Raw genomic sequence first — 22,562 nt, 5'->3', positions numbered from 1 at the left:
ACCACCATCAGAGCCCAGAGAGGTGGTGTAGCTATGTGAGATGGTGACAAGAACATGGATTTTCTAGCTGGAAAGACCAGACTGGGGGTTCAGTTTCCATTTCCCCCACTCACAAGCTGTGTGACCATCTGCAAGCTCATTAACTTCTCTGGGCTTTGGTTTTCTTCTTATTTTTGTTTTAAGTTCCTTACTGTCATTACTGAATCATCGCTTTTAAAATGTGGGCCAGGAGTGGTGACACATCCCTGTAATCCCAATGCTTTGGGAGGCTAAGGAAGGAGGATTGCTTGAGGCCAGAAATTAGCCAGGCATAGTGGCTCATGCCTATAGTCCCAGCTATTCTGGAGGCTGACACAGTGGGTGGGGGTGGGAGGGTCACTTGAGTCCCGAAGTAAGAGGTTGCAGTGAGCTAAGATTGTGACACTGCACTCCAGCCCAGGTCACAGAGTGAGACCTGCCTCTGAAAAAAGAGAAAGAAAAATCAGGGTAAAATACAAGTTTGATTGTTTTCAGTATTGGATGAGGTAATTCACGAAGCCGGGCACAGTAGCTCACGCCTGCAATCCCAGCACTTTGGGAGGTGGAGACAGGCAGGTCTCTTTTATGTTTCCAACTGTTTCAGTTATCTATTGTGATGTAACAAACTGGCCTGAAAGTTAGTGGCTTAAAACAACTACTTCATTACATTTCAGTTTGAAAGTCAGGAATTTGGGCAAGTCTCAGCCATGCAGTTCTTCCACTCCCTGTGGCATTCACTAAGGCTACTCAATAGTCTATCTGATGACTGGACTGATGTGGAGGGTCAAGACACCCTCCTTATTCATAGGGCTAGTACCTTGTTGAGGCTGGCTGGAAGGCTGCACTCAGTTGGAACTCTTTTATTTCTTCTTTTTATTATTTATTTATTTATTTATTTATGCTCTTCAGTCCTACCTCTGGCCTCTGCAGTATGGAGGTCTCAGTGTAAATGCATTTTTGCAAGGTGGCTCAGGACTTCTAGAGTGTCCGAAGGACAGGAAGAGGAAGCTGCCAGATTCTTAAGACCTGGGCCTAGAGACTGGCACAGAATCACTTCTGCTGTGTTCTTTTTTTTTTTTTTTTTTTTTTGACAGAGTCTCCCTCTGTTGCCCAGGCTGGAGTGTGGAGTGCAGTCCCCGATCTTGGCTCCCTGCAACCTCTGCCTCCCAGGTTCAAACGATTCTCCTGCCTCAGCCTTCCGAGAAGCTGGGACTACAGGTGTGCGATACTACACTCGAATAATTTTTGTGTTTTTAGTAGAGACGGGGTTTCACTATGTTGGCCAGGCTGGTCTTGAACCCCTAATCTCAAATGATCTGCCCACCTCAGCCTCCCAAAATTCTAGGATTACAGGCATCAGCCACCATGCCCAGACTCACTTCTACTCTGTTCTATTGTTCAAGTGGTTACCGATCCTGCCCCGATTCAAGGAGAGTGTGCAGAGACCCCACATCTCCATGGAAGGAATGTTGCAGAATTCCTAGCCATTTTTTTTGGTGGGGGGATGGAGTCTCACTCTGTCACCCAGGCTGGAGTGCAGTGGCATAATCTCGGCTAACTGTAATACCCGCCTCCCAGGTTCAAGTGATTCTTCTGCCTCAGCCTCCTGAGTAGCTGGGACTACAGGCATGTGCACTATGCCCTGCTAACTTTTGTATTTTTAGTAGAGACAGGGTTTCACCATATTGGCCAGGCTTGTCTTGAACTCCTGGCCTCGTGATCTGCCTGCCTCGGACTCCCAAAGTCCTGGGTTTATAGGCGTGAGCCACCTTGCCTGGCCATTCGTAGCCATTTTTAACCTACCTCAGCAACTGTCTGAAAGATGTAATATATATATATATTTTTTCCTTCCTTTGCAACCAGAAGTTCAGTCAATGAAAGATGTAATATTAATATTAACATTTGTTGTAAAGTTAAATTATCAAAGTGTTTGTCTGGGAAGATGCCTGGCCATTGAGTTTTGTTTGGGTTGGAGTTGTCTCTAGGCTGAGCAGAAAGCTCCAGAGGCTCAGGCATGCAGATATTGGTAGAGAAGGAAGCAGGCAGATCCAAGGGAAGAGAATAAAGTTATGTCCTTTGGACTTTAGAAAACAAAAATAAGCAATGTTTTTGAACAGTTACTATGGGGGGTGGGGGTTCTTGGAGTCAGACAGAGTTAGTGATCTTATGCCAGGCACGCACTTAAATTTTCTGAGCTGCAATTTTCTTATCTCTAAAATTGGGATAACAATTTTGCCTGCATTTCATGATTGGTTTGATCATTTAAAAGATATAGGTCCAGCATGGTGGCTTACACCTGTAATTCCAGCACTTTGGGAGGCCAAGGCGGGTGGATCACTTGAGGTCCGGGGTTTGAGACCAGCCTGGCTAACATGGTGAAACCCCATCTCTGCTAAAAATACAAAATTAGACAGGTGTGGTGGTGTACGCCTGTAATCAGTTACTTGGGAGGCTGAGGCAGGAATCGATTGAACCTGAGAGGCAGAGATTGCAGTGAGCTGAGATTGCGCCACTGCACTCCAGCCTAGGCGACAGAGTGAGACTCCTTCTAAATAAAATAAAATAAAATAAAATAAAACATAAAATAAAATAATACAGCTGGGTGGGGTGGCTCATACCTATTACACAATCCCAGCACTTTGGGAGGTTGAGGCAGGTGGATCGCCTGAGGTCAGGAGTTTGAGACCAGCCTGGTCAACGTGGCGAAACCCCATCTCTGCTAAAAATACAAAAACTCGCTGGCCGTGGTAGTGCGCACCTGTAATCCCAGCTACTCAAGAGGCTGAGGCAGGAGAATCGCTTGAACCAGGGAGGTGGAGGTTGCAGTGAGCTTAGATCACGGCACTGTACTCCAGCCTGGGTGACAGAGAGAGCATTCATCTTAAAAAAAAAAAGATAATATATGTAAAGTGTTTTTCTTTTATTTTATTTTTGAGATGGAGTCTTGCTGTGTTGCCCAGGCTGGAGTGCAGTGGTGCGATCTGGGCTCACTGTAAACTTCACCTCCCAGGTTTGAGCAATTCTCCTGCTTCAGCCTCCGGAGTAGCTGGCATACAGGTGCCCGCCACCATGCCTGGCTTAGTTTTGTATTTTTAGTGGAGATGGTGTTTCCCTATGTTGGCCAGGCTGGTCTCAAAACTCCTGAGCTCAAGTAATCTGACCACCTCGGCCTCTCAAAATGCTGGCATTACAGGCATTTTTGCTTTGGAGTATCAAAGGAAAGAAAGTTTGTAAAAGTTTATTTGGGAGATTCTGCAAGGCCTTCATATGAATTTTAAAGGATGTGGAAAAGTTCCAAGGCCAATTTCAGAAAGAAGACATCTTTTTTTTTTTTTTTTTTTTTTTTGAGAAGTAGTCTCTCTGTCTCCCAGGCTGGAGTGCAGTGGCGTGATCTTGGCTCACTGCAACCTCTGCCGCCTCCTGGGTTCATGCAGTCCTCCTACCTCAGCCTTCCAAGTAACTGGGATTACAGGCACCTACCACCATGCCTAGCTAATTTATTTATTTATTTTTTTGTATTTTAGTAGAGATGGAGTTTCACCGTGTTGCCCGGGCTGGTCTCAAACTCCTGAGCTCAGGCAATCCACCCACCTTGGCCTCCCAAAGTGCTCGGATTACAGGCATGAGCCATCATGCCAGGCCAAGAAGACATCTTAGAGGAAATAAAAATCACTAGAAAAGCCATTAATGTGGGAAAATAAGAGATCTGTTAGAGGATGAAGCAGTAGAAAAATTTTGAATGAAGTGAAGTCATGAATGATATAAGCCATGCTTAGAAAGAATTTTGAATGCCAAGGTGAAGCCACGTCCGTTTCATTTGACAGGCAGAGGTGAGGTTGCAGTTGGCCTGAAGTGAAAAACCCAAATTCTTGCAGGGACCAGGCAAGATTAGTGGTCTGCACATAAAAACAATTGGGAGGCAGCCATGACCCAACTCCAGCTCACACCACTCAAGAATACAGTCACCTGGACAGAACCTTTGATTTTTCAAAAGAAACAAAACAACAAAAATCCAGATTCTTGTTTTCATTTTTGTTTTTTGAGACAGAGTCTTGATCTGTCGCCAGGCTGGAGTGCACTGGCGCTATCTCGGCTCACAGCAACCTCCGACTCCCTGATTCAAGTGATTCTCATGTCTCAGCCCCACCGAGTAGCTGGGATTACAGGCATTCGCCACCACACACAGCTAATTCTTGTATTTTTAGTAGCGACGGGGTTTCACCATGTTGACCAGGATGATCTTGATCTCCTGACCTTGTGATCCACCCACCTCAGCTTCCCAAATTACAGGTGTGAGCCACCACACCCGGCCTAAAAATCCAGATTCTTATGTAAAATCTCATACTTTAAAAATGTTAACAACTACTTAAAATGTGTTCAAGTTAAACAAAACCTGTCTAAGGGCCAGATGAGGCCCCTGAAATGTCTGTTCTCCCCAGTGTCTGTAGGACTAAGCTGTGGTGTGGAGAGCCGCTGGGCAGAGGTGGTAGAGGGAGGGTCAGGGAAAGCTCCAGCAAGAAGCCTCTGCTGCTTTAACTTTCTGTCTTTGCTTATGAAGAAACCCAAAAGCATTCCTCTCTGAGGTGTTTGCATTTTTGGGGTTTCTTTCTATTTTTGTCTTTTGGAATCCTCCCTATACTGGTCTGCCGGGAAACTTTGAATTGGGCCTAGCAGCTTGTGGTAGGCTGTTCTTGCATTGATATAAAGAAATACTTGAGACTGGGTGATTTATAGTAAAAGAGGTTTAATTGGCTTATGCGTCTGCAGGCTGTACAGGAAGCATGGTGCTGGCATCAGGACTCAGCTTCTGGAGAGGCCTCAGGGAGATTTTACTCCCAGTGGAAGGCAAAGCCTGGAGCCTGCACGTCACCCAGCAAACACAGGAGCAAGAGAGAGTAGAGGAGGTGCCACTCACTTTAAACAACCAGATCTCACTACCCACTACAGCAAGGACAGCACCAAGCCATGAGGGATCTGCCCCCATGACCCAACACCTCCCACCAGGCCCCTCCTCCAACACTGGGGATTACGTTTCAACATGAGATTTGGCGGGGACACAGATCCAATCCATATCACAGCTGGTTCTCACTTTTCAGGCTTCCTAACAGAAGAGTCTTATATACCCCATAGCTTTTCAATAGTTAGTTGCTTGTCCCAAGGGTGAAGCCTCTTATAAGCATTGTGTGTGTGTGTGTGTGTGTGTGTGTCTGTGTGTGTGTGTGGTGTGGGAGCAGGGGAGAGAGAGGGAGAAAAAGAGGGAGAAAGAGACAGCTTCCTTCTCCTGTGGACTTTCTCAAGAGTTAACAACATATCCTGTGGCCTGAGCTTTCTGAACCTGGCAGGAGCTGACTCTTATGGAAACAGAACGCTCTGCCTTCCATAGTCTCAGGTTGGGCCCCTGACTTAGGTCATAATCCTGACTTAATATCTTAGATATAGAGGCTATTAGCAAATCATTGTAGAGGAAAATGTTCCACTATATTATGTTGCTGAACCTCCATGCATTGGGATGACAGGTAACACAGTGGAAGAAATATTCGAATCAGTGGAGCTAGAATAGAATGCTTTATTTACTGGATGACCTTGGTCAAGTCACCTCACCTCTCTGTGCCTTGTTTCCTGCAAACATAAAAGCTAGACCTAAATACTCACCTCACGGAGGTATTATGAGGATTCCATGAGATCATGGACACTGAAGTGCCTGACACCTGGTTATGCTGGATCAGAAAGAAAAGAATGAAGAAATTGGAGCTAAGGAGATATAGATTTAAATCTTGACTCTACGACTTATAATAATAACTGCCATGAATTCAGTAATTTCTGTGTACCAGGATCTGTGCACTTCTTTAAAATGCTTGCAACAACTCAGCATGAATAGAGGTATGATGATTATCCTCATTTTACAAATGAGGAAACCAAAGCACAGAGAGGTAAAATAACTTGACAAAGGCTTCACACAGGTAAGTGGTGAAGCCAGGCTATCTGATTCCAGAGCCTGTACTTTCTAGCTAAGTAATTTAGTATAAGTCCTATAAGTTTTCTTATCCTCAGTTTCTACAGCTATAAAATGAGGAAATCTTTGTAAGGATTAAGAATAATGGATACAGGTTGGGCATGGTGGCTCACGCCTGTAATCCCAGCATTTTGGGAGGACAAGGTAGGTGGATCACAAGGTCAGGAGATCGACACCACCCTGGCTAACGTGGTGAAAACCCGTCTCTACTAAAAATACAAAAAATTAGCTGGGCGTGGTGGTGCACACCTGCAGTCCCAGCTACTCAGGAGGCTGAGGCAGAAGAATTGCTTGAACCCAGGAGGCAGAGGTTGCAGTGAGCTGAGACTGTGCCACTGTACTCCAGCCTGGGCAATAGAGCAAGTCTCTATCTCAAAGAAGGGAAAAAAAAGAATAATGTATATAGGCCAGGTGCGGTGGCTCACACCTGTGATCCTAACACTTTGTGAGGCCAAGGCAGATGAATCACTGGAGGTAAGGAGTTCGAAGTCAGCCTGGACAACATGGTAAAACCCTGTCTCTACTGCAAATACAAAAATTGAACAGGCATAGTGGTTCATGCCTGTGATCCCAACTATTCGGGAGGGGCTGAGGCAGGAGAGTGGCTCGAACCTGGGATGCGGAGGTTGCGGTAAGCCGAGATCTTGCTACTGCACTCCAGCCTGGGTGACAGAGTGAGACTCCATCTTAAAAAAAAGAAAAGAAAAGAAAATTTAAGAATAATGTATATAAAATCACTATTATGGCAGTGCCTGGTATTTCATAGATATGTTATTATTTATTTATTTTTTGAGATAGAGTTTTGCTTTTATTGCCCAGGCTGGAGTGTGATGATGAGATCTCAGCTCACTGCAACCTCTGCCTCCTAGGTTCAAGCTATTCTCTTGCCTCAGCCTCCCACATAGCTGGATTACAGGCATGTGCTACCATGCCCAGCTAATTTTTATTTTTAGTAGAGAGGGGGTTTCTTCATGTTGGTCAGGCTGGTCTCTAACTCTTAACCTCAGGTGATCCACATGCCTCAGTCTCCCAAAGTGCTGCGATTACAGGTGTGAGCCACCGCGCCCAGCCTGCTATTAACTATTGTTGCTAACTGTTCAGTGTTAGGGATTGAAGGATTGAATTGCATTCCATGGAAAGATGTTGAAGTTCTAACCCCTAGTGTCCATGAATGTGGCCTTATTTGGCAATGGGATCTTTGCCGATGATTAAGTGAAGATGAAGATATTAGGGTGGATAGTTTGGACACAGAGACAGATATGCACACCAGGAGAAAGCCATGTGAAGATGAAGGAGGAGACTGGAGTCATGCATCAACAAGCCAAGGAACCACAAAGATCACCAGCAAAACACCAGAGGTGAGGAGAGAGGCCAGGAACAGAGTCTCCCTCACAGCCGTCTGAAGGACCCAAGCCTGTGACACCTTAATTTTGGACTTCTACTCTCCAGAGCTGTGAGAGTATACATTTCTGTTATTTTAAGCCACCCAGTTTATGGGCTTTGTTATGGCAGCCTTGGGAAACAAATTCACTCAGTACATGTTAATTGCATCTTACCTACTTTGCAATGTATCTCTGGGTCTCTGGTGTACACCGGGGCCTGCTCTTGAGCATGCTGGGGTGCTTGGCATGGGCGTAGCCCTGCAGCCTGACTCTCTGTAGATGAATCAGGATCCGTCTAAAGTGACCTTATGAAGTGGAGCCAGGGTCAGCTTTGGGCCCCACCTGCCTTCTGTGCTCACCTGGGATTATGTTCAAACTCATCTCATGCTACCGCAGCAGAAAAAAATGTCTTCAATAAACTCACTTAAAAGAAAGTACCGGTGAAGAATTGTCCCTCTCAAGTGAATGAATTACACCCAAAGGGTGAGATCTGATACCTTGGTGCCTGGTTGGAAAAGATTTTGAGGTCAAGGAGGGGCCCACCCAGACGTCCGCACCTGTGTGTCCTGTAGGCCATGCACCCCGTGGACTGTTCTTTGCACAGATCTCATGCTGCCAGACATCAGGGATCTTTTCTAGGAGAGAAGACTATGTAAGCATCCCAGGTAAACACCTCAGGCCTTCAGGGAAATAAGGGCCAACTCAGAGAGCATTTGGAAATAGGTTAGAGGACCCAAAGGAGTCCAAGGGCCATATGGTTAAAGCTTGGAAAACAATTAGCACTGGAATGTTCACCCAGCAGCAGCCAGGGGACCTGCCCAGTACTGCTCTCCAGAAACTCTAGGAGCAAAATTCCCTTAGGTTGATTTTCAGGAAAGGAAAAGAAATCCCCAAACAGAAAGATCATCACAGCTGTTTAAAGCAGGGCAGGCTGAAAGTGGTGGCTCACGCTTGAAATCCCACCACTTTTTCAGGTAAATATCAAGACATGGCAGGTCAAAGTAAAAAAAAAAAAAAAAAAAAAAAAAGAAATCCTACCACTTCGGGAGGCTGAGGCTGGAGGATTGCTTGAGCCCAGGAGTTTGAGACCAGCTTGAGCAACATGGGGAGACCCCCATCTCTGAAGAAACAAAATTAGCTGGGCATGGTGGTGCACCCCTATAGTCCCAGCTACTTGGAAGGCTGAGGTGGGAGGATCGCTTGAACCCAGGAGATCGAGGCTTCAGTGAGCTATGATCACACCACTGTACTCCAGCTTGGATGTCTGAGTGAGGCCCTGTCTCAAAAAAAAAAAAAAAAAAAAAAAAAGAAGATCCACTACATGATGCATTCATGTGACAAAAATTACACTAGTCTCACCCTGTTGCCCAGGCTGGAGTGCAGTGGGTGACACTCTGCTCACTTCAACCTCTGCCTCCAGGGTTCCAGTGATTCTCCTGCCTCAGCCTATAGCTGGGACTGCAAATGTGCGCCACCATGCACAACTAATTTTTCTATTTTTAGTGGAGACACGGTTTCACCATGTTGGCCAGGATGGTCTCAATCTATTGACCTCATGATCTGCCCACCTCGGCCTCGCAAAGTGCTGGGATTATAGGCGTGAGCCACCATGACTGGCCCATTTTTAAAATTTTAAGTATTGTGTACCCCATACATTTATACAAAATACACACAACAGGGCAGAGAACATGATCCACTAATGTCCCCTTTTGTGTTATCTGTTGGGGTGTAACAAATGACCTGTATAAGATATCTATTGTTGGCCAGGTGTGGTGGCTCATGCCTGTAATCCCAGCACTTTGGGAGGCCAAGGCGGGCAGATCACTTGAGGTCAGGAGGTCGGGACCAGCCTGGCCAACATGGTGAAACCCCATCTCTACTAAAAATATAAAAATTAGCCTGGCCTGGTGGCAAGTGCCTGTATCCCAGCTACTCAGGAGGCTGAAGAAGGAGAATTGCTTGAACCCAGGAGACAGAGGTTGCAGTGAGCCTAGATTATGCCATTGCACTCCAGCCTGGGCATCACAGCAAGACTCTTTCTCAAAAAAAAAAAAAAAGAGTTAAAGGAAAAAAAGAAAGAAAAGGCTGGGCACGGTGGCTCATGCCTGTAATCCCAGCACTTTGAGAGGCCAATGTGGGTGGGTCACTTGAGGTCAAGAGATTGAGACCATCTTGACCAACATGGTGAAAACCCCCGACTCTACTAAAAATACAAAAATTAGCTGGGCGTAGTGGTGCATGCCTGTAGTCCCAGCTACTTGGGAGGCTGAGGCGGGAGAATCACTTGAACGGCGGGGGGCGGGAGGCGTGGAGGCTGTGATGAGCCGAGATCGCCCCACTGCACTCCAGCCCAGTGACAGAGCAAGACTTCACCTCAAAAAAAAAAAAAAAAGAACATCCCAAGGACAGGCATAGTAAGAGGAAGGAAACAGAAGCTACTAGTCTTCCTGAGGCCTGAAATTCAGATGTCCTTGAATATCTTATGATGCATTCTATGGCCAATGCAGTCACAGGCCAGTTCAGATATAAGAAGAGGGGAAAAAACACTTCTTAAAGTGAAGAGCAGCATATATGTGTGTGTGTGTGTGTAATTCCTCCCCTCCACATATATATGTGTTTGTGTGTGTATATATGTATGTATATATGTATGTGTATGTACATGCATATATATACACACTACATACACATGTACATATACACTACACATACACATGCACATATATATGTGGAGGGGAGGAATTGCTCTGGGCTAGCATACTCTTTAGAGATCACACTCTGGGGTCTCCCATTGGGAAATTTACTAAATCTCCAGAGGTGGAGGGGTAGTGCAGGCACTCTCAAATTCCTGGATCTGTAACCCTTGCTTTGTTTTTTTAAAAAATATTTTTAATTTAAAAATTATGTAAGATAAAAATTACATAAGAAACTGATGTTCGTTATAGAAAAAATAGAAAATACAGTTAAGCACAAAAAAGCAACTATCATGCCAATATCCTGAGATAATCACCGTATATTTTTGGTAGATAACACCCTGGAATTTATTCTATGCAAAAGTAATACTGTTTTTAAAAATGAAACTACTCTGTACATACTGTTTTGGAACTTACTGTTTGCACTTAAAATTACAGTTGGAACATCTTTTCATGACAATTAATATAGAATTACATCATTAGTTTGAAGGTTGCATAGTGTTTTATTGTATATATATATACACCAACCAAGATTCTTGATTGTGACAACAGAAGCCAACACTGGTTAAGTTGGTCAGCCAAAACAAATTTTTTTGAAGTATTTTGGATAGCCCACAGAATCTATCACATGTTAGTTAAGTGTTCTATTACCTATTGTAGTATAACAATTCACCAAACTTAGGTGGAGTAAAACAACCACCATTTCATTATGCTCATAAATTCTGTGTGTGAGAAATTCTGACGGGGCAGAGCAGGGATGACACCACAATGTCTGGGACCTTAGTGGGAAAAACTCAAACTTGGAATGACATGACAGGCTGGGATATGGGGAGAGGGAATGCAATCATCTGGAAGCTTTGTTCACATGTTTAGGGCCCTGGGCTGGGATAACCTGAACCCTGGGCTGAGCTGGGACTCCTGTAGCTTGGGCTTCCTTACAGTGTGGCAGCCTCTGGGTTGTCTAACTTCCTTTTTTCTTTTTTCCTTTTTGAGATGAAGTTTTTGCTCTTGTTGCCCAGGCTGGAGTGCAGTGGCATAATCTCAGCTCATTGCAACCTCTACCTCCCAGGTTCAAGCAATTCTCCTGCCTTGGCCTGCTGATTAGCTGGGATTAGAGGCATCCACCACCACGCCTGGCTAATTTTTGTATTTTTTAGTAGAGACAGGGTTTTACTATGTTGCAAGGCTGGTTTCAAACTGACCTCAAGTAATCCACCCACTTCAGCCTCCCAAAGTGCTGGGATTACAGGTGTGCGCTACTGCACCCTGACTGGGTTGTTGAACTTTTTTTATTTTTTTAGATAACAGGGTTTCTCCACATTGGTCAGGCTGGTCTTGAACTCCCAACCTCAGGTGATCTGTCTGCCTCGGCTTCCTAAAGTGCTGGGATTACAGGCTTGAGCCACCGCGCCCGGCCCTGTTGTCGAACTTCTTACAAAAGGCTGCTTGGTGTTCTAGAGGCTAACATTCCATCAAACAGAAAGGAAGATATGTGGCTTTTTATGACCTCGCCTTGGAAGTCAAATAGGGTCACTTTCACCATATTACATTGATCCAAGTGGTCATAATTCTGCTCAGATACTAAGAGAGGAGACATAGACTCCATTTCTCAATGGGAGGAGTGCCAAAGAATTTGTGGCCATGCTTTAAAATCACCACAAGTAGGGTAAGGTAAGCTGCTGTGACAAAGAGACCCCAACCTGGAGTGGTTTAATGAATACACTTTCTTTCTTTCATACATCATAGTTCCAACGTGTGTCTCTCACACATCACAGTTCTCAAAGTCTAGTTCAGTGGCTCTGGGAAGGTGGCTCTGTTCCACCAGACATCTATGTCCATGTCCCTGGAAGCTAGGCTTTACTACCAACATGGCAATCTTGAAAGTCACTCATGGTTCCTCTATCTTTGTGGGCAAAGCCTTAGGCAGGAGCGTCTCACCCAACCACACTCTCACATGCCTGTACCTTGCCTGCCAGGGAGCAGGGAGTGAGTATATCTGCTTTCTTCCTGATTCTGTAGTGAAAAGCAGGAGAGCTTCCCTACCTTAGAATTTCCCCCTAAGAGGAATGATGATCAGATAATTGATACCTTAATTAGCAGCTAATATCCAGCAGAATATGGAGGTATCATGTCTCAACATTCCATCCCCTATTTTTTTTTTTTTTTTGAGACAGAGTCTTGCTCTGTCGCCCAGGCTGGGTGCAGTGGCACAATCTCGGCTCACTATAACCTCTGCCTCCTGGGTTCAAGGGATTCTCTTGCCTCAGCCTCCTGAGTAGCTGAGATTACAGGCGCGTGCCACCACACCTGGCTGTTTTGTATTTTTAGTAGAGACGGGGTTTCACCATGTTGGTCAGGCTGGTCTGGAACTCTTGACCTCGTGATCCACCCACCTTGGCCTCCCAAAGTGCTGGGATTACAGGTGTGAGCCACTGCGCCCGGCCGCCATCCCCTATCGTTACATATTTAGATTGTAATGTGCTATTGATACCATGTTATTTGTACTGTTGCAAGGAGCATTTTTCTATAAATATCTTTTAACACTTGCAAGGTTTTTTTCCTTTAATGTAAATTCTGAGGAGTCATGTCATAGTTTCTGATTTCTGCATCTGGTCTTGTAGGATCCCATTAAAGACAACACACACACACTTGTTTTAAAAACCAGGATGGCAACTCAGGAATTTGTATGAGCCTGGGAGAGAGTGGAGAGATCCAGCATTCACTTCCTTTTCCTGAGATAGAGTCTTGCTCTGTTGCCCAGCTGGAGTGCAGTGGCACCATCTTGGCTCACTGCAACCTCTGCCTCCCAGGTTCAGGCGATTCTTCTGCCTCAGACTCCAGAGTAGCTGCGATTACAGGCAATGGCCACCACGCCCAGCTAATTTTTGTATTTTTTCAATAAAGACAGGGTTTCACCAGGTTGGCCGGGCTGGTCTCCAGCTCCTGACCTCAAGTGATCCACCCACCTCAGCCTCCCGAAGTGCTGGGATTACAGGCGTGAGCCACTGCACCCAACCAGCCTGTACTTTCAAGGGTGATCCCAGGCTTACGGTGTTGGAGTGTCCATGATCATGACCCGCTCCTGTTTATGAAGAGCTGTGAGAAGGGCTTTACATATGCTATCTCTAATCTTTACATAAATCTGATGAGGAAGGCATTATTTTCATTAGGTGGAGGGAGAAGCTGAGGTTCTAAGAGATTAAGTAACTGGTTCAAGACCCTAGAGCTAGAACTGAATTCCAAATCCATGCGTGCTTTGCACTTTTTTTTTTGAGACAGAGTCTCCCACTTCCTTCCTCTTAGAACACTTGCTCTTAGGATACTCCTGCTCAACGCCCAGCTGCTATATTGTGGGAAGCTCAAGCCACACGAAGAAGCCAGGTGGAGACATTTCAGTCAACAGCCCTAGTTGAGCTCCCAGTGAACAGACAGCCGTCTGAATAAGTCACGTAGGACTTCTCAGCACAGTTCAGGTCCCCTATGGCTGCAGCCCCAGCTGACATCACATGGAGCAGAATTGCTCAGTCAAGCTTGGCCAATCCAAACAGTGGTCAAAGCGAAGATGATGGTGGTTGTTTTAAGTTACTATGTTTTGGCAAGATTTGTCACACAGCAATGGATCACCAAAATGGGGAAGCTATTCATTCTTGAATGAGTCCCAGCAAAACCTGAAGAGGGAGTTCCTTCCCTGGGGGAGTGGCTGAAGTAGGGGACCTTCATGGCCTCGGTGAGTTCAGTGCACAAGGCTGGGTCTGTATATGATGCTTTTTCTTGTTCCCTGCCTCAGCTGGGAATAACTACGTTGGGTCATAAGGCTGGGAGGAGAAACTGTGCACGAACGAGTTAACAGAAATCTCGGCAAGATTCCCAAAGTAAATAATGTTGATTCTTAGCACAAAGGAAGCATTGCTTAATGCTGCTTAAACTCACATAAACAGTTGTTGCTTTATGACTGATTTTCTATATTTGAAATTTTCCAATTTCAAAAAAGTAGCCATAATAAGCATCATTAGAAAAAATAACAGCACTTAGAAATGCTAAACACTGGCTGGGTGCGGTGGCTAATGGTTTTAATCCCAGCACTTTGGGAGGCTGAGGTGGGCAGATCATGAGGTCAGGAGATCGAGACCATCCTGGCCAACATGGTGAAACCCTGTTTCTACTAAAAATACAAAAATTAGCTGGGCATGGTGGTGCGTGCCTTTAGTCCCAGCTGCTTGGGAGGCTGAGGCAGGAGAATCGCTTGAACCCAGGAGGCAGAGGTTGCAGTGAGCTGAGATCGCCCCACTGCACTCCAGCCTGGTGACAGAGTGAGATTCTGTCTCAAAAAAAAAAGGCCGGGTGTGGTAGCTAACACCTGTAATCCCAGCACTTTGGGAGGCAGAGGTGGGCAGATTACCTGAGGTCAGGAGTTCAAGACCAGCCTGGCCAACATGGTGAAACCCTATCTCTACTAAAAGTACAAAAATTAGCTGGGTGTGTCCCAGGCAGGTGGTAGGCGCCTGTAATTCCAGCTACTCAGGAGGCTGAGGCAGGAGAATCGCTTGAACCCAAGAGGTGGAGGTTGCAGTAAGCCTAGATAGTACCACTGCATTCCGGCCTGGGCTACAAGAGCGAACCGTCTCAATAAATAAATAAATAAATAAAGCCAAACAACACTGTACACAGTTCCTGAGGGGCATGAGATGGTCCTTTTCCTTCAGGACTGGTCTTCACAGTCCTGTGCACAGGGAGTGGTGCCAAGATGATCTTGTGGTAGCCCCAGTTGGCACCTGGATCCCAAAGTAAATCCAGCTTCTCCCTCCCATTCAGAGAGCGGAGAAGGGTGTTCACAAGGACACAGAGGTGGTGGCATTCTGGTCTCCATCGGCCTCCCTCATTTACTCTCTCGCCTCTCACCTTTCAGTCCTTTCTCGTTAGTGGTGCTCAGATATTAGGGCGTCAATATCATCTGGGAAGTATGTAAAAAATGCAAATCTTAGGTTCACCCTAAGAAGATTCCCATACTATAAGTCTGGAGTGGGGTCCCAGAATTTCTTTAAAAAATTTTTTTTTTCTTTTGAGATGGAGACTTACTCTGTCACCAGGCTAGAGTGCAGTGGCACAATCTTGGCTCACTGCAACTTCTGCCTCCTGGGTTGAACCGATTCTCCTGCCTCAGCCTCCTGCGTAGCTGGGACTACAGGCGAGTGCCACCATGCTTGGCTAATTTTTGTATTTTTAGTAGAGATGGGTTTCACCATGTTGGCCAAGATGGTCTCAATCTCTTGACCTAATGATCCACCAGCCTTGGCCTCCAAAAATGCTGGGATTACAGGCATGAGCTACTGTGCCTGGATTTTTTTTTTTTTTTTTTTTTTTTTACAATTTTATATATTTATTTAGTTAGTTTTTTTGAGATAGGGTCTCACTGTTGGCCAGGCTGGAGTGTGGTGGTATGATAATGGCTCACTGCAGCCTCAACCTCCCAGGCTCAAGTGATCCTCCCACCTCAGCCTCCTGAGTAGCTGGGACCATAGGTATGTGCCGCCATGCCTGGCTAATTTAAAAAAAAATTTTTGTAGAGATAGGGTCTCATCATGTTGCTTAGTTTGGTCTTGAACTCCTGGGCTCAAGTGATCCACCCGCCCTGGCTTCCCAAAGTGCTGGGATTACAGGCGCAAGCCACTGCACCCAGCCCAGAATTTTCATTTTAACAATAACCAGGTGATTTCTTCTGAAAATGGGCCCCATGCCACAGCTTGAGGAGCACTGTAACCTCAAATGGAATACAGATGGGAAGAACCTTCTTCAATCTATACCTACTTCCAGGGACCAGGTGGATGGACCTTAGAGAGAGAGAGGGAGAAAACAGGGTCTTCAGATTCCATTCAGGGAAGAATCTAGCAAACCCATTTGCAGCAAGTGGTTTTTAAATTGTGCCCTTGGAATCCTAGAAGAGTCTTCAGAAGTGCTATCACCTTTACCCCAGCAGTTTCTTTTAATCTGTTTTATTATAGTAAGTTTCTAAGAAAGATTTCATTAGAAGAAAAGGTTTGATTACTAAGTGGCCTCCTGCTTTAAAAAATTCTCCTTTCGGCAACGATGTGGGGCAATTGGAACCCCCTTACATTGCTGGTGGGAATGTAAAACGATGCAGACACTATGGCAAACAATTAGGAGGTTTCTCATGTTAAACATAGAATTACCCTATGACCCCCAATTCTACTCCTGGGTTTATACTCAAAAGAATTAAAAACAAGTATCCAATTGAAAACTTGTAATGTGGCCGGGCACGGTGGCTCATGCTTGTAATTCCAGCACTTTGGGAGGCTGAGGTGGGCAAATCACCTGAGGTCAGGAGTTCGAGACTAGCTTGGCCAGCATGGTGAAACCCTGTCTATACTAAAAAAAAAAAAAAAATTAGCCAGGTGTGGTGGCATGCGCCTGTTGTCCCAGCTACTCGGGAGGCTGAGGTAGGAGAATTGCTTGAACCAGGAGGCAGAGGTTGCAGTGAGCCGAGATCACAGAACTACACTCCAGTCTGAGTGACAGAGTGAGAGTCTGTCTGAAAAAAAAAAAAAAAAAAAAAGGAAAACTTGTAATGTTCTTAGTAGCACTATTCACAGTAGTCAAAAGATGGAAATAACCCAAATGTTCATCAACTGATAAATGGATGAACAAAATGTATCTATCACTACAATAAAGAGTTTTTCAGCCATTAAAAAGGAATGAAGTACTGATACATGCTACAATATAGACGACCATCTATACTGTAGCATGATTACTATAGCATGAAACAGTGTATTAAGTGGAAGGAGTCAGACACAATAGGACACATATTGTATGATGCCATTTATACAAAACATCCAGAATAGGCAAATCCATAGAGACAGAAAGCCACCCAGTGGTTGCCAGGGTAAGGGGGAGGGGTGATGGGGAGTGACTGCTTCATGGGTATAAGGTATCTTTTTGGAATGATTAAATGTCCTGGAACTAAGTAGTGATAATGGTCAGACAGCATTGTGAATTTACTTAATGTCAATAATATTTTACCATGATAAAAAAAATCCTAATAGACAGATCTAGAACAACTGTGTGGTGGCTCACGCCTGCAATCTCAACACTTTGGGAGGCTGAGGTGGGTGGATCGTTTGAGTCCAGGAGTTTGAGAGCAGCCCAGGCAACATGGTGAAGCTCTGTCTCTACCAACAAAAGAAAGAAAAAAGAAAGAAAGAAAAGAAGGAAGGAAGGAAGGAGACAGAGAAAGGAAGGGAGGGAAGGAGGGAGGGAGGGAGGGAGGGAGGGAGGAAGGAAGGAAGGAAGGAAGGAAGGAAGGCAGGCAGGCAGGCCGGAAGGAAGGAAATGACCTAGCAAGATCACCCAGTCTGTTAGAGGTGAGGCTAGGACTGCTGACCCAGTAGCCCACCATAGCAGTCTGCCTCTCTTCCTCAAAAGCCCTTGCATAGAAACCCCTATCAAAAAAACCACACTAAGTTTCAGGGGCATGCAAAGGCCTGTGCTGCATGCCACTCCATCGTTTCTGCCTCCCAGGCAAAGGTCCACCTTGCCCACCCACAAAGCAGTTGGCCAGCCTTTCTTCTGCTGTCTCCACTGCCTGTTCCCTGCAAGTACGTTGAATGAAAGGCAAACCCGTGTCTAGCTTCATATTTAAGTAAATCTTCCCAAGGGCCTCACCCACAGCTGCAGCTGTCGGAGTGGGTTGATAAGGGCTGGGTGGGTGGGATTCTTTACATTGCAGACATTGCTCAGTTTTCCAAACTGCAACTGAGCAGATAGCCCGGAAGAGCTGGTGATGGTCCCAGGAATGGCTGGGATTAATCCTTGCCATACACATTTGTGGGCAGTTTGCTCTTCTCTCTGACAAGGACCATATACATCTGTCACATATAGTAGATGCTTAATAAAGATTCATCAGTGCCTGTGGTTTTTGACTTGGAGTCATCCTGGGAATGTCTTCTTCATTCTAGTTAAAAGAGTTCAGGAAAAGACCTGTTTTCTCAGCATTCCTGAGACTAAAAGAGTCAGGATAAGACTGTATGAGAACTGAGAGTCGTTTTATCTGGTCAATTTCTGAGATAGGATGATTGACCATTCTGGGAGGTGGCAACAGAAAGGAATAGCTCATTCACATGTGTATTACAGGCGAACTTTGGAGCCCAGGTCTTCTGGAACTATGCGCAGTCCCTTCCTCAGAGTCTAAGGGTTTTGCTAAGGCTTTTTGGTCTGCCCCAGATCCTGACCTTTCCTTATATCTCTTAGTTATAGTCTCAAAACATATGATGGGTCTTTTAAGTTCATTAACATACATACAAAAGGGCAATAGCAGGACCCAAGAAAGCCAGCTCTCTTGAAATTTACTGAACTCAGCAGCTGAGAGGCCTGGCTGAGATGGGAAAGCTGGCTCTGCTCACTTGTGTTCAGGGCCTGCTTCAGGACCGGAATGTGAAGAGAGAATTCTCTCTGTCCTGGCAGATGACTCTCTTCTCTCAGCCTCAGAAGACTCCTAACACCATGAACTTGGAGGTTTGCTTCACTAGAAGCAGGTGAATGGGGACGCTGTGGAAGACTGTGGAGCAGCAGCGACTGAAGTTTCTTAAGTTACCATTTAGACCAAAGCAGAAAAGGAGAGAATTTCTACAGTGCAGTGACTGAGGGTGAAAGCAAAGTTGAGGCTGACCTTGGTGTTTGTCTGCGGTTTTGCCACTACATGGACAGATGCCTCATTTCCTGATGCAGCCTTTCCCAGCTGGATAGTCTCCCAGGAGCAAGAGGTTTAGGAAATTCTGCAGATTCCATCCTTCAATGGATATTTCAAAGTGTACAACTATGTTCGATGCTCTGAGAGGTCCTGCATTAAAGAATCCTGCTTTGGGCTGGGAGCGGTGGCTTATGTCTGTAATCCCAGCACTTTGGGAGGCCGAGGCAGGTGGATGGCTTGAGGTCAGGAGTTCAAGGCCAGCCTGACCAATATGGTGAAACCCCCTCTTTACTAAAAATACAAAGATTAGCCAGGCATAGTGGTGTGGGCCTGTAGTCCCAGCTACTTGGGAGGCTGAGGCAGGAGAATCACTTGAACCCAGGAGGCGGAGGTTGCAGTGAGCCGAGATCGTGTCACTGCACTGCAGCCTGGGTAACAGAGTGACAAAGACAAAGACAAACAAACAAACAAACAAAACTGCTTTGGTGTTATTTAAAGCAATGTTTCCCAAAGTTATTTAATCCCAGGATTTCTTTTGCCCCTTCATAACATTCATACTACGTGAGAGCTGTTTCTAAGAATACACTTGAGAAATGCCACTCTAACGCCCAGTGCAGTTGGTTCTGGCCCCTTATGCCTTGCAGTGTGCAGTGATGGTGATTTGGGCATGCAATGATCCTGCTATGATCATCCAGGAAATACAATCATTTATTGTACCTGTCAGGCTCCTTTCCAAACTGAGATTTTGTTATTTTTATTATCATTTGAGACAGAGTCTTGCTGGAATGCAATGGCACAATCTCGGCTCACTGCAACCTCCGCTTCCCGGATTCAAGTGATTCTCTTGCCTCAGCCTCCCGAGTAGCTTGGATTACAGGCACCTGCCACCATGTCCAGCTAATTTTTTGTATTTTTAGTAGAGACAGGGTTTCACCCTGTTGGCCAGGCTGGTCTCGAACTCCTGACCTCAGGTGCTTCACCTGCCTCAGCCTCCCAAAGTGCTGGGATTACAGGCATGAGCCACCACGCCTGGCCGAGATGTTGTTATTGTTCTCCACACCAACAAAGGGCATCACTGACATTTACTGAGCATCGTGCACTAGGAGCTTTTCATATGTTATTTAAGTAATCTTTCCCTCAACTCTATTATCCCCGTTTTACAGATGAGGAAGTTGAGACACAGAGAGGTGACATAAGGACTTCACTGAGATATGTATGTGGCAGAGCCAGGATTCAGGCTGAGGACTCTGGGGCTCCACACTGGTTTTCTCTCCTCTGTATCTTGCCACCTCACTAACAAATGGCATTTTCATGGCGTGATTTTCAGAGTGTCCGACTTCTGTTCTGTCTGCTCTTGGGGAATCCCAGCAAGTCCCAGGAGGAATTTGTTTGGACTTACGTGAGACATTCGAATGTAGAGGCCACAGAGGCAGCTGAAAGCATTTGGAGTCTAGGGGAGAGGACAAGCCTGGAGAAAATAAAATCCATCGCAGATGTCAGGTCACCCAGAGGGAGGGCAGCTCTGGCAGTGAATTCAGCTGTTATCAATATCAGCAAGTCTAAGGTTCTTTCCTTCTGTCCACTCTGCCATGCAGGAGGGTGGTGGCAGGTCCAGACCTCACAAAGTTTAGAAGAGGAGGGCTGCGGCTTTTTGCTCATTTCTGTTTTGTTTTTAGCCAGGAAACATTTCAGAGAAACCCTTCTACTGGCTAGCAGATTTTTCTCTCACTCCTTATTGGCTTGAATGGTATCATGTGACCAATCCTAAACCAATCACTGATCAAGCAAATGGACTTACAAAGATAAGATTAGACCAGGCAGGAACAACCCCCTCTGGCTGGTGCTAGGTCAGAGTTCTTCTTGTAAAGGAGAAAAGCAATGGATATTAGGTAGACCAGTCTGAACAACATGGTGAAACCCCATCTCTATGGATAAACAAATGGATATTAGTTTTCACCATGTTGTTCAGACTAGATGCTTTTCTCTCTCTCTCTCTCTCTCTCTCTCTCTCTCTCTCTCTCTCTCTCTCTCATGCATGCATGTGTGTGTGTTGGGGTCTGGTTTGTGGAATATGAGAGAATAGCTGTTATCCCCTGTGTCCTTGAACCTCCTCCCTTGAACTGCCTCTCATCCTGTCCAGTCTCTCATTTTCCTTTCCCTTCCTGTTGATAGATGATGTTACTGGCTCATATTTATCATCCCTCCCTGTGTCCGCATCCTTTGCAATGTAACTTAGCAGTGTCTTCTCTCTGTGAATGCCACCTGCCCTAAACTTTGGGTTTGGTTATATCAACAATGCAGAAATGGACACACAAGTTCTGCTCTTAGATCTCAAGAGACCACATGTGTTTCTGCTTATCTTTGTACACCTCTGCCATCACCATGAGAAGAATATGGCTCCCCATAGCCCACTAGGAAACACAGGGAACAGAGCTTCCCCAGACAAGCCCAGCTTAGAGAAGATCCTCCAACCAACCCATAGGGTTGGTAAGCTCAGTGTAGATTGGCCACACCTTAGCTGATTCACACAAGTGAGCTTAACAATCAATAATAATTTTTTAAGTTATGGAGTTTTGGGGTGGTTTGTTACATAGCAATAGCTGACTGATATGCTCCCTACTCATTCTCTCTCTCCCTGATGCTCTCCTTTTCTGTGCCTGTTTTTTATCCTAGACTTTGAAAATTTTAGAAATTATTATAAAGAAGATAAACAACGGTAATTCTGACACAAAGAAGGGAGAAAAAAGTCACCTATAATTCGAGTCCTGTAAACAGCAACTGTTTTCATTTTGTGTTTTCTCTCAGTCTTTGACCTTACATATATATAGATGGACCCTGATTTACAATGGCTTGGCTTACAATTTTTCAACTTTATGTGATCTAAGAGCATTACACACTTAGTACAGTAGTCAAAAAAGTTACATACAATATTCAACACTTTTTTTTTTTTGAGACAGAGTCTCACTCTGTCACCCAGGCTGGAGTGCAGTGGTATGATCTCAGCTCACTGCAGCCTCCACCTCCTAGGTTCAAGCAATTCTGCCTCAGCCTCCCGAGTAGCTGGGACTACAGGCTTGCACCACCACATCTGGCTATTTTTTTTCTTTTTTTTTTAAACTTTTTTTTTTTAATTACATTTTAGGTTTTGGGTCTTTTTTTGTTTATTTGTTTTAATAGAGATGGGGTTTCACCATGTTGTTCAGACTGAGGTCTCGAACTCCTGACCTCAGGTGATCCACGTGTCTCGGTCTCCCAAAGTCCTGGGATTACAGGTGTGAACCACTGCGCCCGGCCAATTTTTGTATTTTTAGTAGAGATGAGGTTTTGCCATGTTGGCCAGGCTGGTCTTGAACTCCTCACCTCAAGTGATCAGGCTGCCTTGGCCTCCCAAAGTGCTGGAATTATAGGTGTGAGCCATTGTGCCCAGTCAATACTCAACACTTTTTAAAACAATTTTGATTTTGATTTTGAGACAGGTCTGTCTCTGTCACTCAGGCTAAGGTCCAACAGCACCATCATGGCCCACTGCAGCCTTGAACTCCTGGGCTCAAGCGATCCTCCCACTCTGGCCTCCCAAAGTGCTGGGATTACAGGCCGAAGCTATTGTGTCCAGCTGTGACTGATTCAATTGAGAGAATGTAGTGAAAGTGATACCATGTTACTGGTCAGAAAAGGCCACGCAGCTGCTGCCTGATTCTTCCTCCTGGGAGAGTCAGCTATGAAGTTGAACTACCTTGAGACCACCATGCTAGAGAGGC

At 45.4% G+C, this 22,562-nt stretch overlaps 1 protein-coding gene across 1 annotated transcript in view; it reads right to left on the bottom strand.

Moving 5' to 3' along the window:
- The window catches only part of CDV3 (CDV3 homolog), a 46,495-nt gene extending 26,268 nt beyond the window's left edge, over positions 1-20,227 (bottom strand). Inside the window, exon 1 of the mRNA XM_064378703.1 lies at positions 20,204-20,227. Within this exon, the coding sequence (XP_064234773.1) occupies positions 20,204-20,212 (9 nt within the window). The 5' untranslated portion in view covers positions 20,213-20,227. The remainder of the gene's footprint in view (positions 1-20,203) is intronic.
- Between the last annotated feature and the right edge of the window lie 2,335 nt (positions 20,228-22,562).

This window comes from Aotus nancymaae, unplaced genomic scaffold, assembly GCF_030222135.1.
Source record: "Aotus nancymaae isolate 86718 unplaced genomic scaffold, 86718_ANA_hifiasm-v0.15.2.pri h1tg000019l, whole genome shotgun sequence".
In the NCBI taxonomy this organism is placed as follows: Eukaryota; Metazoa; Chordata; class Mammalia; order Primates; family Aotidae; genus Aotus; species Aotus nancymaae.
This window is presented reverse-complemented; position numbering and strand designations above follow the sequence as displayed.